We start from the raw sequence: 20,529 nt of genomic DNA, 5'->3' as shown, positions 1-20,529 counted from the left end.
GGCTGCGGCAGCCAAGGAGCTGGGCAGCCAGGGCCCCGTGCTGCTCAGCAGCCCAGGCGGCTGCACAAGGGCATGGGGAGGGGAAGGTGCTCGGGCTGTGAGTGCTTCCCGGCCTTCTGTGAAGTCAACCACATTAGCACAGGCATTGACCACTGTCAATCTGCGTTGCGTCTCAAATGAGGACATAACGCGCTCCTGAATCAATCGCTGGCAGTGCTTCAGCCTTATTTTTCTTATTACTGGAACGTGAGTGCTGCGTGCCTGCCAGTCAGCTTCCTGATTAGCCCATTAAACCCACAACATGCAGCTCCCCGGGTGCTATCTGGACCCTGGGTCCAGCACCTCCTGGGCTCACCAGCCCCAGGTACCCAAGCACCTCTCCCTCTGCCTAAGCTGCCTTGCCAGGGCTGCAGGCATGGCAGATGCAACGTCCTTGGTGGCTTTAAGGGAAATGCAAGCGAACATGGGGTTTGGGCAGGCCAGCAGTCTTTCTCTCCATACAAAACCATGGGGAAGGGGCTGCAGCCTCCCCACTGCGCTGGGAAGCAGGAGTACAGTCAAATCTCATGCACAACCTGAAGATTATCAAGGACTAACGTGCTGGGCAGTGGCATGCTGCCTGGCTCTCATCACCTCCAACCTGCTCTGCTCCCAGGGGCTGTCCACTGGAGGGACATGCCGAAGGGACTGGGCACGAGGGGCAATGGCCACAAGTTGCAGTTTGGATGTAAGGAAAAAATTTTCCCCTGGGAAGATGGTGCATGATCTAGCCCAGAAATGGCAGAAGCCACAAAGGAGCAGGAACCAGCCCTGGTTGGAGCCAATCTGTCCTGTGTTTGCTAATAGCAACAAAGGGGACAGCAGCACTCGGCTTGCTGGATCCCACAGTGAAAGTGCAAGATGCGGTGTGTGCCTCCACACTTGTTTGTACCAGTGCGGGTACTCCCCATCCAAGGGCAGGATCCTGCCCCATGTCCACAGGCTGCAGCATGGGAAGGTGGCCCACAGGAGGAGCTCCAACACAGCTGCAGTGCCCACCACAGCCCGCAGATAAATAATTAAGGGGCTCAGCCTCCCTTCTACTTATTTAATTCCATTAATCCCACACTGTAAATTCACTGTAGCTCTCACTGTACACTAAAAATGAAATACTCTTCTGGTGCGGCCAGGGACCAGGAGCTGCTGCCAGACCCTTGCACTCTGCTCCCCCCAGCTCTGCTGCATGCCCGGGAGAGCATGGTGGGGCTGTGCTATGCACCACGCCAGAGCAGCTGGCAGCAGAGTTAAATGTGCCTGCAGCTACCTCAGCTCCCAGCACCTGCAGTTCAACCTCTCCTGTCGCACCAGGGGTACCAGCAGGTCCAGCTGGAATTGCTCCCTGCCTGTCGGGAGCGAGGGCTAACTCGCAGCTCAGAGACTGCTATCGCTGCAGCCAGCGCACAGCTCTCTCCGTGCTGGCTTTGTTGCACAGGCTACTCGGCCATGTGGGCTGGCAAACTGGTGTGAGCAGTATTATTTGTTCTCTGACCTGCGGGAATGGAGGTCAGACGGCTCCGAGAAATCTCTGCCACCCTCCCTGCTCCCTTCCCAGGTATGCGGGGATGTGCTGACAGGTCTTGTTTTGTGTCACCTGCATCTAGGTTACCCTGCTATCGCTTGCACAACCAAGGCAAGCACCAGACTGATGGCTCTGGGCAGCTGGCCTCAGTGGTTAAAAATGTTGTTAAATATTTGCTCTCTGCCTGGGGTGCCACCGCTGCTGGAACGTGAGCAATCTATAAACAGCCCTGCACCCCACGGAGATGTTAGGCTGCTCTGCAAAAACACTTAAAATGCAACAATTCCAAAGCACAACCAAACAGCAAATGGGCCTTGGGGCTTCATCTGTGATGCCTTCGTCCCTTGGCTCTCCCTGCTCAGCTGTGCTATGCCCAGTCCGGCAGCACTATCATGCCATAGGGAAACAGGGTCGGGGCCTCCATCTTTCAAAGTGATGGGTCACCACTCAGCTCTGCGTAGGTCTGGGGCTCACACAGTCCCAGGGTGTGTGCTGGGACTGTATCCTCACTTAATGACTGCAATTGCACAGAATTTGGTGAGCTATGGTTCCCTGCCTCTCCCCATACCGGGAAGCACAAGCTCCTGCAGGGGCTGCACAGCCTGCTCCCCTCCCACCTCCGCTATTTCCGCATCCACTCTGCAGATTGCCTTACTCAGCAGCGTGTCCCCTGCCCATCCTGCCCTCCAGCCCTCCCACCACAGGCCCCAAAAAGAGCTATTGCCATGCCAAACCTCTGCACACAGGGACCAGAATGAGAGCAGACCCACCACCACCGCAATCCTGCACAGGCAGCTGCCGTTCTCTGCAAACTCAGTCCAGGATTTTTCTCACTGGCATCTCAAATGTGAAATGACTGTACCGATCCCCACATGCCAGCAAGGGGCAACCACTTCTGCTTTGGGGTCTATCCTAGTATCAAACACCGTATGAGCCTGTCATGTTCAGTAATTTCTGGCTGATGAAGAGTCAAATGCAGCAGAATCCAGGGGAAAAAAAATTTACATGCAACAATCAGCTATTTAATAGCTGCTTCAACATGAAAAGTACAACTGATTGGTGCTCTCAACCAGCCATGATATTCTAAAGAAAGAGAAATGAGAAGAGAGAGGCTCATGAAAACAGCTAAGAGAATTTACTTAATGCTCATTTTTTCTGAAACAGTTCCCACAGCTCAGTATTACGTTGCAGGCTCCAACCGGTGCAGGCCTAGTGCGAGGATGGGAGTGCACAGGCACTGGATCCTGCTGAATCCCCACCGCGCAGCAGAGGCACAGTCTGCCTGTAGCACAGCGGACAGCCCTGCTTAACATTTCAGCTGGACTTGCAACAAAAAGCCCAAGGCAGACAGATGTGACTGCATACCTTGGCACCACTGGCAGGACATACATAAACACACAGGTAACTGCAAGGGAAGCACATTATTTCTCTACACATCTCCCAAGTTGTGATGTAATGCTGTAGCTGGTGAAAGCTCAGCTTCTCTCTGGTCTAAACAGCAGTATGCAGAGGGGTGGCAAAGCCCTCCACTTGGCGTCCTGAAGAAAAAGGAGCTCTGCGCCTTCCTCAGATACACGCAGCACACCCTTTGAACTAGCTGGAATGCATCCCTTACCTTCTCAGCACAGAGATCTGCTTTCCCTTTCCTGGCATATATAATCCTACCTCGTGGGCAAATGTTCTGATCTCATCTCATAAATCAGTGTAGGTATGCTGCAGGAACGGGAGGCCACAGGCACAGGCAGATAACAATTCAAACAGGAGTGATAACACATGCAAAGGACACTTCCCAAATTTATTCCTTCTTTAATACTAGTGGGGGGTTTATTTACAAGTCCCCTGCAGCTCAAGAGGGTCCTGCATGTAAGCACAGGAAAACATATATCCTGCCATTGCTGCTCTCACGGCTGCAGGGGAACTTTCCCCGACTTTACAAGTTTTCAACCTAATCATCCAGCCTGGAGAGTGGTGAGAAAGGCAAGGCAGTCCTTGTGCACGTCAGCCCCTTCCCCTTCACGTGTGCATCCCCTTGGCAAGTTGTCCTCAGGGGAGGATGGGAATGGAGGGGGTCAGGCTGGGAGAGGTGCAGTGCAGGATGGGGGAGTTCACCAAACGCCCAGCGCCTGCCTGTGTGTGTTAGCAAAGGTAGCTTCGGTGGCGGGTGCGGACAGTACCTATCTGGGGGCTCCACCAGAGATACGGAGGAGGGCAGGAGTGTGATTCAGCAGTGCTGGGGGAGTTTGCAGCTCAGGATTGCAGGGCACAGGCAGAGAGCTCCATGCAGGGAGGGGAGACGGGACTGCTCCAGGGCAGTGGGACATCAGCAGAGTTTCTGGTGGCAGAGATGCTGAATGGCCCAGGCTAATGCCAGCACAGCAGTGTGCCAGGGAAGAGTAGGTCGGGAAAGCAGGAATGAAAATCCAAATGCGTGTTTGTCAGCAGCGGAGGATGGCACAGAAAGCAAAGCTTTGAATGCAGATGGAAGCGAAGGGGCACAGGATGCTGTGGACTGAAATACCTCAGCCAACCTGCACGGAGGGCAGCCCTCGCGGAGCAAAACAACAAAGTAAACAGCGATAGCCCAGGTGGGTAGACACAAGCTCCCATTCACTCCTAAGACTGTAACCATGGTGGGAGCATGGCGGGCTGCTGCACGTTCAGCTGCAAGGCCTTTTCCCTGCACAAGCCATGCTTCAACTGCTCAAGGCGAGTTCCCACCGCTCTGGGGCTGGCAGGGAGAGCTGGCAGGCTCCCAGGCCTGGCTCGGGGCCCACGCAGGCGATGCCGGTGCGGGGGAGGCACAGCTCAGCTTTCAAGCCCTCTCCGCTGAGGGACCTGGCCAGCATTGCTCTGCACCCGCCGCCCAGCATGCTCTCATGCTCACCTCGTACTCCTGGGAGAACTTCAGCCCGTCATTGGCTTTCAGCCTGTCGATGTTGTCGGCGAGGTCCGTCACGGGGATGGGGGGGTGGTCACGCATGCCTGCAAGCGAGACAAGGAGGGAGAAGGGAGAGGAAAATGGTTACGGCTCTACACGGCTGAGGAAGGCTCAACAACAGCATGTGCATAGCAAACGCGAACGGTGGGTGCAAGGTGGACACGTGTGACTATGTGAAGCGCTGGGCGGGATGGATGGGAAGACGGCGAGATCACATGGCATGCTGCACGCACTCTCAGAGCACACGGTTTGGTAAAACAAAAAAGAAAGGTGATGTGCAGAATGTGCATGACCGGGTGAGCATGCTCGGACAGTACAGCCACCGGGCACACAGAGCAGGCCACGCAGCGGGCAGGGGCTCGGGCAAGCCCCCGGCAGGAACGGCCAAGGAGACGCTGTCAGTGCGCTTCCTGGGCTCCCGCACAGGCTGAAGTTGAACACACTGATTCTCTGGTGCTCTCACCGCCAAGGGCTGAGGCTGATCCTCTTGCTTACCCCTAACAATGGCATTAGCCAAGAAGAAACTCGCCCAGACCTGCACCAGGAAACCTCTGTGGTATATGTGCACAGCTTTTTGGGTACGTAGATGCTGCCCCAGCCCCTGGGGAGCCAGAGAAAGACTGGAAGGGCCCCACGGAGGAACGGCTGCTCCCCTGGTCAGAGATTGCACAACTTTCCTGGAGCTGAGGAGCAGCTCTGCCCGCAGCTGTGTAACTCAGTGCTTTTCAGTGGTGCTCTGGAGGCAGAGCCAGCTCCAGGGCCCAAAATCCAGGTGCACAGGGCTGGCTTCTGTAAGGCACCATGTGCAGTGACATGCCCTACAGCAGCTTCTGGGAGACTGCTGCGAGCTGGGATGCAGCTCAAGCCATGGCAGAAGTCTTGCCCTGTCTAAAGCAGGGATGCACAGTATGGCTCATCCTGGGCACTGCCCAAGCCCTGCTCAGGGGAGAGGCCCAGAGGAGGGGATCCCACAGGTCCCCTCGCACAGCTACCCATCACTCAGGGGACGGGTACTGTAGGGGTGCACATGTGGGATTGGGAGGAGCACTACTGGGGCCCTGGGATTCAGGGCTCAACCATCGCAACCTCTTTCCCTGAAGCTGAGATGGTGAATTGGCAGGAACGTGGCTGTGAAACATCTCATCCAAAGCCTAGCTCATCCAAATCCCAAGGCTCGTGACTCCATCGGCTGCTCTATGGGTTTCCCAGAAACCCCACATGGGTAATAATGATTATTAATAGGCTGAAGCTGTTGATTCACACCCAGGGAGACAGGCTGGAGCATGGCCAGGAGCTTCTCAATCACTCAGGAGTCTGAACACTGCCACAGATGGCAGTGATGGGCCGCTGAGGTGATGGAGCAGTCCCCAGGCTGGGTACGTGCATTTTACACAGTGGTGACAAATCACTAGGTGATAACATGGTAGAAGTGTTACACTGCAACCACTGCACAGCAGGGCTCCTCACACCTCTGCCAAAAGCATCTGACATCGCTGCATATAGGCAAGACCCGATCCAACACACACTCATCCTTCTATCACTTGACAGCACAGAGCTATCCACGGATGGCCTGAGAGCACATGGACAGACGGAGAAGGAAAGATCCCTCTTCTACCTTGTGCTGAGGTCCTCCTGCAAATGGTTCTGTTTGCCACTTCACCCATCAGGATTCCTGAGGTGGCTGAGCAGGCCCACAAAGACGATGCTCTGATTTCTGCACAATTTGCTCATTGGTGCCAGAGCCAGATCTCCAGAGGCTGTAGCTCAGGAGCAGCTTTTGCAGTGCAGAGCTGTTACTGATGAGCAATTGAATGAGGAGAACAGTGTGGGACCAAGGCAGAAGTGTGGGGCTGGAAGAAGAAAGAGGCTGGAACATAGCCACAGTATGTGCGTATCCCAACACGGTTATGTATGAAGTACAGCAGAGCCATGGACCACAGCAGAGCTGCAGACACTCATCTCTGCTGAGAAATACAAGGGGGTCTCTCCAAACTTCAGTTTTGTTGCTGTAACACTCCTTTGGCCAGCAAAGGAGCTGCAAGAGCAGATGGGGAGAAAGAGGTGGTTGGTATCCCATTATGGTGAACCTAGAACAACTGCCACTGACAGTGTAGGGCAAGACAGAGGAGATTTGTATACACTACTAGGACTTCTACCTGCTCTTCCAATGACTGGCAAGAGGACAGCGAGCTCTCCACCAGGCTAGAAGGGGTCAGAGGTCTCACAATGCCTGCAGGGCTGCAGACTGCAAAGCCCTTGGCTCTGCTCCTGGGGGAAGCATCTATCCTACGTACTTCTCCCATTCCTGCATGCACATGCAGATGCCTTGTAGATCAAGCAGCAGGGAGGACACGCTTTTATGGTTGTTTGAGAGTGAACTTGAAGCTCACAAGACAAGAGATAAAGGGGCAGTTACACCAGTAGTCCTGATACTTCTCCATCCAACCTGCTAGAGCAGTAAGTCCCTCTGCTCTGTGCCTGGGACTCTGGTGCCAACACAGCCAAGCAGACCAACTGCACGGCAGTTCAGAGATCAGCATCCCTTGGCATCCGTTCTGCCTAACTCTATGGCACAGGCAACCCAGCCTAGGGAAGCAAGTTTGCCTGAGGTAGGAGGAGAGTGTGTTCAACCACTGGGCTGCAGAGCACCCTTCAATTTGTCCATCAGGGGTTTTTAGCTGGCCACCCCCTCCAGAATGGCCAAGGTTATCTGTCCCCATGCAGGGCCAGCTGCAGGCCTGGTGCCACGGCAGAGCCTGGCATGCCACTGCGAGGGGGCAGGAGGCATTGGAGCAGGAGAAGAGCTGCCGCAGGAGCAGCTGGCAGCCCAGCACCCGGGGCCTTCCCTTCTGCACTGTGCTGTGGTGAGCTGCTGTAGTGCCGTGCAAACAGTACTGGAGCTTGGCCCCACACACCATGTCAGAAACTGAAATCACTGCCGTTCTACAGTCTGCTGTGAGTGAGGGTGACCTTCATGACATTGAAACAAAAATTACAGAGACGAGAGAGAAAGGGAAAGAAAAAGCAAAAGGTGTCAAAAGATAAATACAGGAGTTAAAACTAACTTGAGATATTCAGGCAACTGGGGACACTGGCACCTGCAATGAAAAGAAACGGGGCAAGAACAGAAATCCCATTAGCCTTTAGTCATCATCGCAGAGGTTCAGAAATGGAAAGACAAAGAGATGAAGATGCAAAGGAAAGCACCATCTGCCACAGCACCGGGAGCCTCCCTCCTGCACAGGACCAGCTGCCTGGCCCCGGGAGCTGCTCTGCAGCTGGCCTTTACACACTGGGCTTTTGGCTCTGGCCAGCGCCATCCTGACACTGGCAAACACGTGGAGCTGGGGTTCGGAGCTGCTCTGCAGCTGGCCTTTACACACTGGGCTTTTGGCTCTGGCCAGCGCCATCCTGACACTGGCAAACACGTGGAGCTGGAGGTACTTGCAGGGGAGTGAGCGCACAGGTCTTCATCTGACACCAAGAGCTACACTTCTCACTGCACACCACTGTTCATGGTCCCGTGCCCAAGGGGAGCCAGCAAGGGCAGGTGGATGGCAGGTACAGGGGACACCCGTGCTGCTTGGTGGCCAGGAGGACTGCACTCAGCCCCAGCAATCTCTGCTCAGTGCCCCTGAGCCTCCAGCTCACTTGCAGCTCATCAGCAGCGCAACTCAGCCTCGTTTCATGGTGCATTGGGACACTGCCCGGTCCCGCATCCTCTCAGCGACTTGGCACAGCGGTACATTAGTACAGGGAGGCCAACAGTGGGGGAAATAACCCTTGTCTGAAGTAAAAACCACAAAAATGAGAAAGCTTAATATTTAATAACAGTAGCCCAGTTAATTATGCATTAAACAAGTTTTCCCTGCTCAGCACACTCCAGCAGGGAGACCAGCTATCGAAGCGTGCAGGGCCGGTGGCCAGCACCTCTTGTCAATGCATCCACGCAGCACTGCCTCGACCTCAGGCGGGTGACAGGGGCAACAGCATGGGCCCACTGGGCTTGGTGGTTTTCATGCCTCCCCATTAATGAGGACAAGCTCGTCAGGAGCTGGAACAGTCACTTCTAGCTGCATGACACCCGCTTCCGCCCCGCAGAGCCTCACAAGTGATGCGGGGGGGGAGAAGGGGAGGAGGACACAGTGCTGTCACTTGGTGGGGGAGCGTTGGCTAGCAGCATCCCAGGGCACTGCTGCTGTCTCGAGTGACCTGGGCACTTTGGGTTGTTTTTGTCTCTCCAGAGAGCTCTGCAAACTTACTGAATGAGCCAGTGTCTTTGGCTTATCCTTAGGCACAGGCGGGAAAAGAAAATTTCCCGGACCCCTCTTCTCTCTGATGGCAGCTCTTGACCCTTCCTACAGCTCTAGCAAGGGATGCCCTTGTTGCAAACACTCCGATCTCACTGGAGATGGGAGTAGGTGTAAGCCTGACCTGTCACACTCCTCCGTGCAATGTATAAACCATAAGCATACAGCAAAGATGGCTCTTGTGTCCCTGGGCAGTGGAGACATGTCACAGAGACCTGTGCCCATGCACAGGTGTCCTGGAGCAGCCCTGTTCAACACCTTGCTCCTCCTCAAAAAGCTGCAGCTGTTGCTGACGCTGTGTGACCCCCCCCCCTAGTGCTGCTCCCAGTGATCTGCCTGTTGAGATGTTCTTCCTCCAGCGCAGGTGCCTCCCTTGCTCCCCACAGCATTTTCCTCCCATGCTGCAATACCACGCTGGTCTGTGTTGTGGTCAATTAACGTGCCAGGTCTGCTGGCAACTGCCAGACTGTCGCTGCACTCTACCTGTGAGATCTGCCATCGGTCCTGCCTGGGAGACGCACTAACTACAGATCTCCGACAGCTGCTCTGGCACAGAGGGAGATGTGGTGAAGCCCACCCCAGGTCTGAGCCAGACCGCTGTGAGTGGCAACAGGAAAGGCTCCTCTTACCCTCCCTCCCAGACACAGCAGGTTTACATCAGGAAACAGTCCCTTCAAAACTCTCCTGTTAGATGAAAGCTCTTAGATGAATGAGCAGCAGGAGGAAAAGGAAAGTAGGTTACAGACCAGGAGGAGCTGCAAGTTAGAAGAGAGCTGTATGTGCCTCATTTATTGCTGAACTGCTCCCTCCATCACAAAAGCCCAAGCGCTCCCCTACTTCATCTAGGACTTGGGACTCTCCAAAAGGCTCTGAACGAGCCAGGGCGAGCCTGTCTCTGATCGCTACAATGACAGATACTGTGCTTTCGGTGCCATCAGAGACATACAGACATAAAGCAGCAGCACGAGACCTTTCTGCAGCATGAAGTACAGTTGCCTCCGCGGGCTGGCAAACTAGCTACACCCCGAGGCACCACAGGCCAGTGTAGGCATGACGAGATGCTCTGCAGTGCACAGTTACATGCAGAAAGCAACGACTTTTACTGAACTATCATACTCTGCACTGAGACCACCGTGACCAGCAGCGCCCTTCACTGGGCCACAGCACTGGCTGGGGAGCAATGTAGGCTGCAGGTAGCTCTTCACCCTTAGCTGAGCCAGAGCAGGAGAGTCAGAACACCAAAGATCCCAGGATGAAGCTGCTGGGACACCCTCAGGAGTACAAGGGCTCTCTGTACCTCCTGATTCTCTCAGATGCAGCCCCTGTGGCCAGCACTGCACCAGTGGCGCTCAGTGCTGAATCCCAGCCTGGACCAAGCCAGCACAGCACCCAGGAGCAACGCAGGTGCGGGCACTGGTGAGCTCTCCCAATTCTGCGCAGAGGCTCCTCCTGGCTCGGGACAACTGCAGTGAGCTTCATATAAGGTCTGACACACACCACACACCCGGCTGTCCCTGTCCAGGTTCCCCAGGCTTGTGTGTCTGCAGTGACAGGGCCAGGGAGAAGGATTTGCAGATCAGAGAACGGACACCTGGATATCCTCGGTCTAAGCCCCCTCTGTGCCACTGTGACTGAGAAGGTGCAGAGCTACTGGGGGGGAGGACTGCAACTCTTCCTCTGGCATGGGGACCTGGTGAAGGGGAACCAGAGGAGGTGGGACGCAAGGGGGTTAGCTGCTCCCTACCTGGAGTCTGGTAGTTGAGCCGCCTCATCTCGACCGGGTCAGAGGAGTGGGCCAAGAGCGAGTCCTTCAGGCCGATGGAGTGCTCATCCTTGGAAGAGGGGGAGTGTGCCCTTTTCCTATGGACAGAGAGGACAGAGACAAGCAGATGAGCTCTGGCAGAGACTGGCATGAACCACCCTGGGAAGGAGTCTGCGTCCCAGATACCCAGCTCCATCCCAGGCTCCCTGGGGCTCTGGGCAAGTCACATCCTCTTCCATCCCTCCAATTTCCCATCTATGAAACAGGAAGGATCATATGTAAGCAATGGCAGAGGTTTGATTAGTGAGGCACTTTGACATGTGATATTCTGCGTTAAACAAGACCGGCCCCAGTACTGAGCCAATAGATAGATGCAAGAAGTTGTTTCCTCTTACTCTCTCTAGGAACTATTTCCTGTAGTGGAAGGATATAATAAATTTTTTTTTCAAGTATTAGAAATATTTAAATATAGAATGCTGTAATATAATAGTGTAAAGGCTCTTCAGGGTGTGTTTTATTGGGCCATTAATACATGTCTTGAATGGTTGAAGGCACCCAAGGCGTGTATTAATGGAACAATAAAATACGCTGTTGTCTCTTCATGCTATATTTATGCCTAGAGCAATGTCACCACCTCAGGCTCTTGCTATAGAACTCACAGGCAAAGCAGGGACAGATCCAATCAAAAACTGGACAAGTGAATATTAAGGAACATCTAATACTGCAAGAAGGGTTTCTAGCGATACTGTAAGTCCCAGTTCTTGCTCTATATTACAATATAGTGGATATGCCCATGCAGTAGAGAGGGCTGTTGGGCAGGAGCCGGACAGCAGTACTCTCTTCTGAGTCTGTGCTGACCCTGGCGCTTTGCCAACATGCTGAGCATGCAGCAATACGCAGAGACTTTGTCTTTTGGCTACAGCCCCAAAATGGATTTTGTCTGATGGTGAACCCCTCTGCTGACCTGACGTTTTCTGGAAGAGAGGGAGCTGCATCACTGCTAGTCTGAATGAATGCTAGCACATTTACCATCCTGCAAATCGCAACAGTCAGTCTCTGCTTTCTACCCCCTTGTGAGTCATTTTGAAGCACCCCGAAGGGTTGCCAGGTTCTGCACAGAGGCAGCTGCATCTCTGGATGGTGGTGACCCCGAGCCACACATGATCAGAAACGCTCTGCACAGGCACAGGGCGCTCTCAGTTCTACAGGGAGCTGTGCATGCTGGGCTGGCACTAGTGAGAAGCAATTAGGGAAAATTTAGTGCATAAATCACGAGTGAAACCTGCGTTCCCGCTGTGGCCCAGACTGTGAGCAAGCTCCATCTGCAGCCTGTGGCTGCATCAAACACTGGAGTTGTTCAATGGGGAGGACCAGCTTGTGAGTCTTACACTACTCTGAGTCATCTCCACATCTCAGAAGCCTTCTAGCTGCCTGGACTGAGACAAAAGAGCTGAAGGACTGAGAGCATTGCTAGAAAGAAAAATAAATGGCAAACAAATAAAGCAGTGTTTCTCCTATCAGGAGCACAGCAGGATACGCCATGTGCTACTGTGTGCCAGTCCCCGAGTCCATGAGCAAAGTGGCCCAGCTTTTCTGGGGAATGGGCATAGCACATAATTAATGTTTGTCTCTCTCATTAGCCTAGTCAGGACAACTGCTAAACAAACCTCCAGATCCCAAGCTACCCACTGCTACTCAGCTTCAATTCATTCCCATTGTAGATTTGACCCTGTGAATACGCTGCACAGATACCTTTGGGAGAAAATGCCTCCAAAGAGAAGCTGGACAGCAAAAAACTGTAGGATAACACAGTATCACTCTGTGCATGTGGGTGGTGCTGGAAGGGGATATGCTGCTGCTGCATGGGCTAGGACACAGCAGGGACATGAATGTCAGGTCTGAGCACAGTGGGCTGGTGCTGCTTCCTGGTGCTCCACCCACACCAGACTCTGGGACAGAGCAAAGCTGAGCCAAGCTGGGCATAGTGTCTATGGGGCCCAGGTACAGAATCCCCCTGGAGCCATTCCCTTTCCTTAAAGACCAGCAAACACTTTGTTTCTTACAATTGCCTGGTATTCCCTCAAAGCTTCATCATTACAGACTGCAAGAATGCACCTGCATTTTTGATGGAACAGCTCTCAGTCTGAAGTGACTGAGAAAACAAAGAAACACCTATAACTGCTGGTGGTGGTTTTTTTTTTGATTTTTAATTTTATTGCAAAAACAATCTGGGAAGTCTATGTTGGAACTGTCTCCCTAAGACCTGTGAGAGGCTGACAATTGCTGGGAGGCTGATACCTTTGAGAAAACAAAGTCTTTGTAAACCCCCAGGGCTGGCATGCCCCACACTCCCAGAAACAAAGATGCCCCTTACTAGCTTCAGGCTTGATTTTTAAGAAGGGAAATAAGACTTGAAATTTTAGCAAAACAAGACAATAAAACAGATTCCTACCTTTCTTGTTTACTAGATCCAGGGAAGAGCAGAAACAGAAGAAAGGAGATGATCACTGACACAGAAAGGCACTGACTGCACATGCACAGCAGAGCTCCATTTAATCAGACAACAAAGCCAGCTCCCTTCCCCGAGCTAGATACATATGTAAATAGAGAGTCCAGGAGGAGCAGAACCTCGGAGCTGAGCTGATAGAGAATGACCTACTGTAATTGAACAGGCTACATTAACACATGCAAATGCAACCTGTGGCTCCTCGGGAGGACTAACAATCATCTCACACTACAGTTACAGCTCTAGCAGGACTGCTCTGCTACGCAAAAGCAGGTGGTTGCTTCAGCAGGGAGCACAGAGTGTGGATGGTCCTGAACTGGCAGCCAGGACTGAGAGGCCTCAGGAAGAGAGCTCCTACTCTGATTTCAGCCTGTCACATCCATGCCCTGTTCTCACCACTAAGACCATGTTCCTCAGTCAAAATTCACAGTAGTGGGGGCACCTGCCAGAGATCAAGCAGGCAATTTCCACAGAAAACCAGTACTAGAGAAGTCCCCAAGGCTGCAAATCCAAGCTGAGAGACCACAGAGCAGTCAGACTGGCTTTAGGGACAAAGCTGCTCTCCTCTGTCCCACTGCTCACACGTTTCCAGAATCCACAGCAGCTCTGTGTCCTGGGGCTGATAGTAATTACCTTCTGCATACCCAGCCCTTCTGCTCTCTTTATAAAGCAGCCTAGCAGCCTTCTGCTGTGCCAGGTAGAGACCTTCCTCCTCCCCATGACCACCAAGGACTGCCTATCAGAGCACCCCATTTCTGAAGGCTACAAGGAGGGTCTTGAAGGTGCCACCACCTGTAGTGCTTGTGCCATAACTGCTATGTCCTGGACTGGATCTCACCTTTTAAAGAGGAGTATAGCAATGACAATGATGATGATTAGTATCACGGCCAGGACGGGTCCCATCACCCACAGCATCTCTGGTTCATCCTGCTGCTTTGCTGAAGCCACTTCCATCACGATCTCATCTGAGTAGGGGCTGGCTGCATATCTCTTCTGAACAGCACCGGCAGGAGAGGAAGAGAAAAGCAAACATCCATTATGCTAAAGCAACAGCTACATCCCTGAAATGCAGAGGTCTCCCCTTGCCTCTGGCTAGCAGGGAATGGTCGTGCTTCTCAAAGCCCAGCAGCGAACCACAAGATCCGCCCTCCCCTGGCATCAGCGGAGGTCACGTTGTGGAAACAGTCTCTTCCTGGTGTGAAACATTCCCAGTGCCAGGAACTTCCTGGCTAGCAGACCTGGCCTCGAGGTGCCAAACTGGAGCAGCCCAGCTAAGAGCCACTTGCCAGCCCTGGATTCTCTTGGAGCCAAATCACAAGCTTTTGAATCCCAACCAATTGCACAGTCGGGCTGGCTGATGATTCCTAAGTGGTTTATAATACCTGCTGCGCTGGTATCAACACATCTCTCCAGGACAGGGCTATATTAGGAAAACCCCTGCTGGGCTAGGCGGTTTTCTTAAAAGAACGAAATGACAGGAACATTTTCTACCTAATGTCTCAGCTCTGACAAACAGACCGTGGAAAGGGGCTCCTGCTCACAGGTTCCTTTCCAGAGACTTCCGCAATCTGGCAGCCCAGTGATTTATAACCTGAAGGGACAGCTTTCTAGCCCCACCAGCAAGACAGGATTAGCAGAGACCCAAACCTGCATTTTCCTGCAGAAAAATGACACTGCACCTGGCTTTTTCTACTGCTGTTGCTAAGGCTTATGGAGCTGTGTTGTCCCTTCACAGCTCAGCCTCACTGGGTCAGAAGGGTTAAATGCTGCAAAAAAGAAATCCTTTCCCCCTATTAAGAGAGGGCCAGAGCTGTATCAGTTTAGTGCCTGTGGCTTTTGAGCAGCACCTGCTGCCCTGCATTAGGGAGCCAGAAATGCTCTGCTCCTGCCATAGAAAGTTTCGGTCACTGAAGAGGTGCCTGTGGATCTATAAATCGCCTGCTTTAAGGTCGAAGTTTAAACATGCACTTCATGTCTGCGTGCATGTGAGGGGAAGAAAGGGAAAAATCAAGCGTGCTGGTGTCACACAAATGCACATCTTGATCTTCTCTCACAGGTGCCCTTGATCCCAGCCAGCCTGGTTTCAAACATGCGTGGAGTACAGAAAATGCTCTTATCTGTGACATCCTTATGGCAGCACACACAGGTGCAGCATCCTAGCTGCTCTCCTCAGATTTATCGGTGGTCAGAGATGCCGCTGGCTGGAGGGGGAGTGTGGGGGGTGGTTGCTGCTTTGTCCGTGAAACCTTTCAGCCCTACAAGACTCTGTTTCAATGATCCTGAAATAGCTGCTGGCTCCCGGTTCAGCTCTGTTCCTAGAGAAAGTTTGCAACCCATTGGCCTGTTCCTACGCCCCCTTGTTCAGTTCAAACAACAGGGCAGGGAGTCAGCAACAGCTCTGTCTGAGCGTGGCAGAGACAAGAAGATGCTACATCGGTGGTGAGAAGATGGGGCAGAAGGCCTGGGGCTCCCCTTTGGATGGGCAAGTGGCCACTCTGTGAGGAAGGCACAAGGGCTTTGCCTGTGACTACCTGGAAAGGCCAAGCGGCATTAGGTGGGGGGAGCATGCTGATCTGTGCAGCAAGGTAACACGTGTCCATCTCCAAAGCTTTGTGCAAGGGGCAAAGATTCATATTTTTGCAGATGCACTTTGGAAATGCCTCCTTCCAAGAAAAGACAGAAGCAGAAGAGATCAGAAGGCCTGTTATCTCAGTGGCATTTCCAAAGGCAGACTGTGAGGTGCAGGTGCCCTGCTCTCAGAGATGATGTTTCAACCACACTCCCCTTTGCCTTTGAAGAATGGCGACGTTACACTCGCCTACCGACACTAGAGACACAGCAAGAAATTTAAGAGGAGTTGAGTGGGGGAGATAGTACACAGCCCTGGACAGAGTGCCTCATGCTTTAAATGAAAATGGGTGTGACGCAGCAGGGGATGCAGAAAGGTGGTCTCTAGGGTCAGGGTGTAATAACTCTGCTGGCTGGTGGCTCACTGGAGGGCTGTGGCAGATCTATGCTATGGGGGAGATGATGATAGTCCGGATCATCTAGTTAAGGTCATTTCTTCTTGACAGGGATTGCCAGGATAACACATCCTGAGGCCCCTGCCTTACCTTGCTGTTAATCTGTGACTCTCCTTCCCTCACCAGTGTGCACATCTTGCCACAAGAACACATGAGCTGGATGAGTAATGAAGAACTTGACCAGCCCTAATGAGCCATTACCAGCAAACGAGGCTGAGGAAGGAAGCCGCACTTCAGAAGCCGACCAAAGGACTCTGTGCATCTCTATTATTTCCATTATTTACACACTGGCCGCTGCTACTGCTGCCACCACCACTCCTGCCCTCTGTGTTTACAGCTGGACACTGATGCACAGGTCTCGCCGTGCTGCTCCCTGCTTATTGCATCAGCTATTCCCTTCTCCCTCACATGCCCAGGCCCCGTGTGCTTGGCAGCATGCTGCCGGCAAAGGCATGGCCCATTTGCCTCCAGCAAGGAGAGACACAGGAGCAATAATCCCTACACAGCATGCACGTGCACAGCTTTGCCCTGCTGACAACCCACTGCAATGGGAGGCAGGTTTGTTTGCTTCTCCAGACATCTGGAAGTGAGACTCTGGCCAGAGAAGGGCCTGTGAAGGCCGCTTTGCAGAGGGAGCATCCTGTTCACCGCAGATTCTCAGCAGCCACTGTGCAGGGTAGGATTTCAAGGGGCTGTTTTCCACAGTCACTTACTTGAACCAAAGCAGAATGAGAACCTATCCCATCCCAACCATGTGTCAAGCTCTGCTCTGGGCACAGCCCAGCAAGCCAGAACCGAGCTTGTGCAGAACGCATGTGTTGACACTGCCTTCCACTCTCATCTGTTATGTCAAACATACGTGCCATTTCCCTCCAAAAACACCATGTATCAAGTCAACTCCCACGGCCGCCTCAGCTTGTTGACACCATCTACACAGCCTCACTCTCTTCTCTTCAGAGAAAACTCCATCATCCTGGCTCGCAGTAATTGTTCACCCTCCCTGCACCGAGCCCACCTCAGCTCTGCTAGGAAAGGCTGTGCCCCCCCAGCAGAAAGTCCTTACCGTGTCTCCATCCTCCAGTGAGGCCAGCACGAAGCAGCGATAGCTCAGGTCTTGAGACAGGGGCTTGTTGTAGAAACCTTTGTAGTTCTTCTCGTCCCCCAGGGTGAAGGTCTCGGGCAGCAGATCCATTTGAGCAGCAATGTAGGGCTTGAGTCTGTCTGCTTGGCGTCGCTGGCGCCTGCTCTGACTCCCTTGGCTTATGGCCTCCAGCAGCTGGGGACAAACAAGGTGCATTGCTATTGCTTCGCCCAGCGTGACACTGCCTTATGCTGTTACCTTACTGGTTGTAGGACTCAGCAGGGTGGAAGGGAAGGGAGGAGAAGATACTGGGTTTGATTTGGATGTGGTAGTACAAAGAAACCAGAGGCATGCGTTATGTGTTTAGGCATTGCTGGGGCGCCCATCTGCAGACCCTCACTGCAAGCACCTCTGCCAGGAGCTCAGCTTTGGGAAAGTCCTGAACCCTGGGATGCTGACATGGTGAATGTTAGGGCTGAGACAGCCTGGCTGTGCCTGTCACCCTGAGTTAATGCATCCCAGTGGGCTGCAAGGGAACCGGGCCACGTTCTGCAGCCCAAACACTGGTCTGGACAGCAACTCACGCTCTCTGCGGACACTGGATGTGAATTACAGCTGACGCTGATGTATAGGGAAAAAGTGACATTTGCCATGTCTTTCCCTTCTGTCAGTGCTTCGGCATTTTACCTGCTGCTGGGTTGCAGGCAGAGCTTTGTGTAAATCACACAGAATGATAACAGATTTCATGGGATGTTCAGAGTAAAAATGGCAAATTTCATAGTCAGCCACAAATTCACGAAAAAGGATATAAACACACAAAAATTCAATTACACTGCTAAGAAACACTCTCAGATGTTTAAAGATGTTTTTCTAATGAATAAAAATGAATATCAGGCTTGGAACAGAAATTCTAATTTAAAATGAAGAAGGAGGCATGAAATACATTTCACACACGAATGTATCAGTGCAGCATTGTCAGGGCAGACAGGGAATGTCACCAGGGCTGGGGACAGTGATGTGCACACAAAAGCCACGCTGCTGAGCTGAGCTCACTCCCTCTGAGGAGGAAAAGCTGGGTAAGGCACCCTCCCCTCTTTCCCCTCGACAGCCCATTCTTGCCCTCTTATGAATACTCATGTTGGAGCAATTTAGGAAAGCTATAGCTTGTCATTGCAATATCACAAAGAAGAAAAAAAAAAAAGAAGAAAAAAAGGGATGGAGAAATCTGTGTTTCACAAATATCCTTGTAACCGCAGGGGAAAAGGCAGAAAGATAGTCTTTGGACTGTGGAGTTTGCTCCCTACACACGTCTTGTATCTTGGCTGAAATTACAGCTGAGATCTTTGGGGCAGAAAGCACAGCTGTATGTGCACGGGCATGAAATCATAGGGCTCCAGTTGTGATTGAGGTTGCTGGATGCTTCTGCCACTTATATATGTAACACACACCAAAAGACTGCATCAAAAGAATGCTAGGCTTGCAAAGTTCAGATCCTGAAAAATTAGAAAATTAATATTGCCTGTGCAAAATTAATTTAGCTGTCTTACGTATGTGCATTGTGTTACAATCCTTGACTGCATGGCCACATACCACCTTTTCTGTAACTCCCCTGCTTTGTTCAATACATGGGACAGACAGTGATTAATCAAGGAGCAGCTATTCCATATTTTGTTTTCTTCTTTGCATTATGCAGCTTGCTATTCAAATCCAGCTCTGAAGACAAAATTAATAATTTCCTCGTGGGCTTTTCTATGGTGCTGATCACTATAATATTACAAGTGCTTCACAAACATTAACGATCTTATCTTCCAAACACCCATATGAGGTGAGATGAAAGCGATTATCCTAATTTTACAGATGGAGAACAGAGATGCGGGGACATTAATGTAAAAAATGTCCACTGACTTTGAATGTCAAATTGAAAAGACATCGGCTTGTTTTGTTTTTAAAGAAAATTTAGCATTTTTTTTATAGCACTGACTGTATACAGCAGAGCTGCTACTGACTTTCTGCAGCTGGGGATGCTCAGGCTTTGCAAATGAGGCTCCAGGTTCTCAAACTGAGCACTCCAAAAACCAGAACATGCAAGACAGTGGCTGCTAATGAAAATTTTGTTTTAAATCATTTGCCCTGGGCTGGGTGAAACAGAGATAGAAACCAGTTCTCTCGATATCTTTCAACCACCTAAAGCTCAAAACCAAACCATCCTTTCTCATCCTAGTCTTCTAGTTCTTGTGACATTTTCCAACTTCTGCAATGAAATGATGCAGGAGACCTACAGATGGTGGTTATCCATCATGCAATTGTGCTTCATGTGCAGAACAGATCCACCCATACACGCCGTGAGCTGGGACCCCATGGAAAAGACTGTGCAATCATATAATTAAAGATTAATAATAAGCAAGGGCTGAATTGCAGCTTCTAACACTTTGTAATTTCTGAGTGCTTCAAGCTTGCAACTTTGTTCTCTTAATGGACCCTTCTGTGTGCGATTTCTTGGAATTTTTCCTTATTACTTTGGGGATGGTGATGTGTGTGTGGGGAAGAAAGAGCCCACAAACCCCTTGTGTGGGACTCTCCTGACACCCGCACATGTACTGTGCTACTGGTGTTGGAGGACTCCTGCACAGAAAAAGCTGCATCTTCTTCGGGTGAATGGGCTGCTGAATGCTGAAAGCCTTTAGCGAGCAAGTGTGCAGGGAGCTTTGCAGGTTTTGTTAGATACTAGAGTGAACTCTTTATCGAAACTGCAGGCTTAGGTCCTATCCAGAGAGGGAAAAGCCTCCTGACAGAACAGCTTAATAAACTGAAAACTATCTTTCTCTCCCAGCTTGTTTTCAAAATCAGCATGGTTGCTTCAGCTGAAAAAGGCTGCAAAGAGTGTACAACCTGAGACAGGATCTGTCTTGGTCAGAGCTCTGAGACACTCAAGAGTGGTCTCCTAATGGGGCACATTCTGGGAGGTGGCTCCTCCCTTGATTGACTCCAGCCTCCTTCCCACATGCGGTCACCAACCAAGAAAGGCTGAGTGGGCACCACATGTCCCACAACCCCCCATCTCTGACGTACAGCCTGCACCTATGTTGCTGCACCCCTGCTGTTGCCAGGAGGCCTGGGCAAAGCGTGCTGGGCCACCTGGAAGCCACTTCCATCACTGCAGCTGCTACAGACTCCTACCTGGTCCAGCTCCATCTCATCAGGTGTCCGCCACCGAGCAGTCGGGCTGCTGGTGCTCTGATCTGCTGGCACAACCACGATGTAGTACCACCTGGGAAGGAAGGAGAGCATAAGCACTGGACCCTAAGTCCTCTCTCTGGCAGATCACTGAGTAACAGATGCCATATGCCGCCC

At 52.0% G+C, this 20,529-nt stretch overlaps 1 protein-coding gene across 1 annotated transcript in view; it reads right to left on the bottom strand.

Moving 5' to 3' along the window:
* Positions 1-20,529, bottom strand: part of PTPRF (protein tyrosine phosphatase, receptor type F) — a 307,937-nt gene that overhangs the window by 23,220 nt on the left and 264,188 nt on the right. Inside the window, exons 20-24 of the mRNA XM_009287280.1 lie at positions 20,356-20,446; positions 17,161-17,373; positions 13,913-14,067; positions 10,551-10,666; positions 4,443-4,540 (exon numbers count right to left, since the gene is read on the bottom strand). Of these exons, the coding sequence (XP_009285555.1) occupies positions 4,443-4,540; positions 10,551-10,666; positions 13,913-14,067; positions 17,161-17,373; positions 20,356-20,446 (673 nt within the window). The remainder of the gene's footprint in view (positions 1-4,442; positions 4,541-10,550; positions 10,667-13,912; positions 14,068-17,160; positions 17,374-20,355; positions 20,447-20,529) is intronic.

The sequence above is a fragment of the Aptenodytes forsteri genome, unplaced genomic scaffold, assembly GCF_000699145.1.
Source record: "Aptenodytes forsteri isolate BGI_AS27 unplaced genomic scaffold, ASM69914v1 Scaffold119, whole genome shotgun sequence".
In the NCBI taxonomy this organism is placed as follows: Eukaryota; Metazoa; Chordata; class Aves; order Sphenisciformes; family Spheniscidae; genus Aptenodytes; species Aptenodytes forsteri.
The sequence above is the reverse complement of the archived record's forward strand: the minus strand, read 5'-3'. Positions and strand labels throughout refer to the sequence as shown.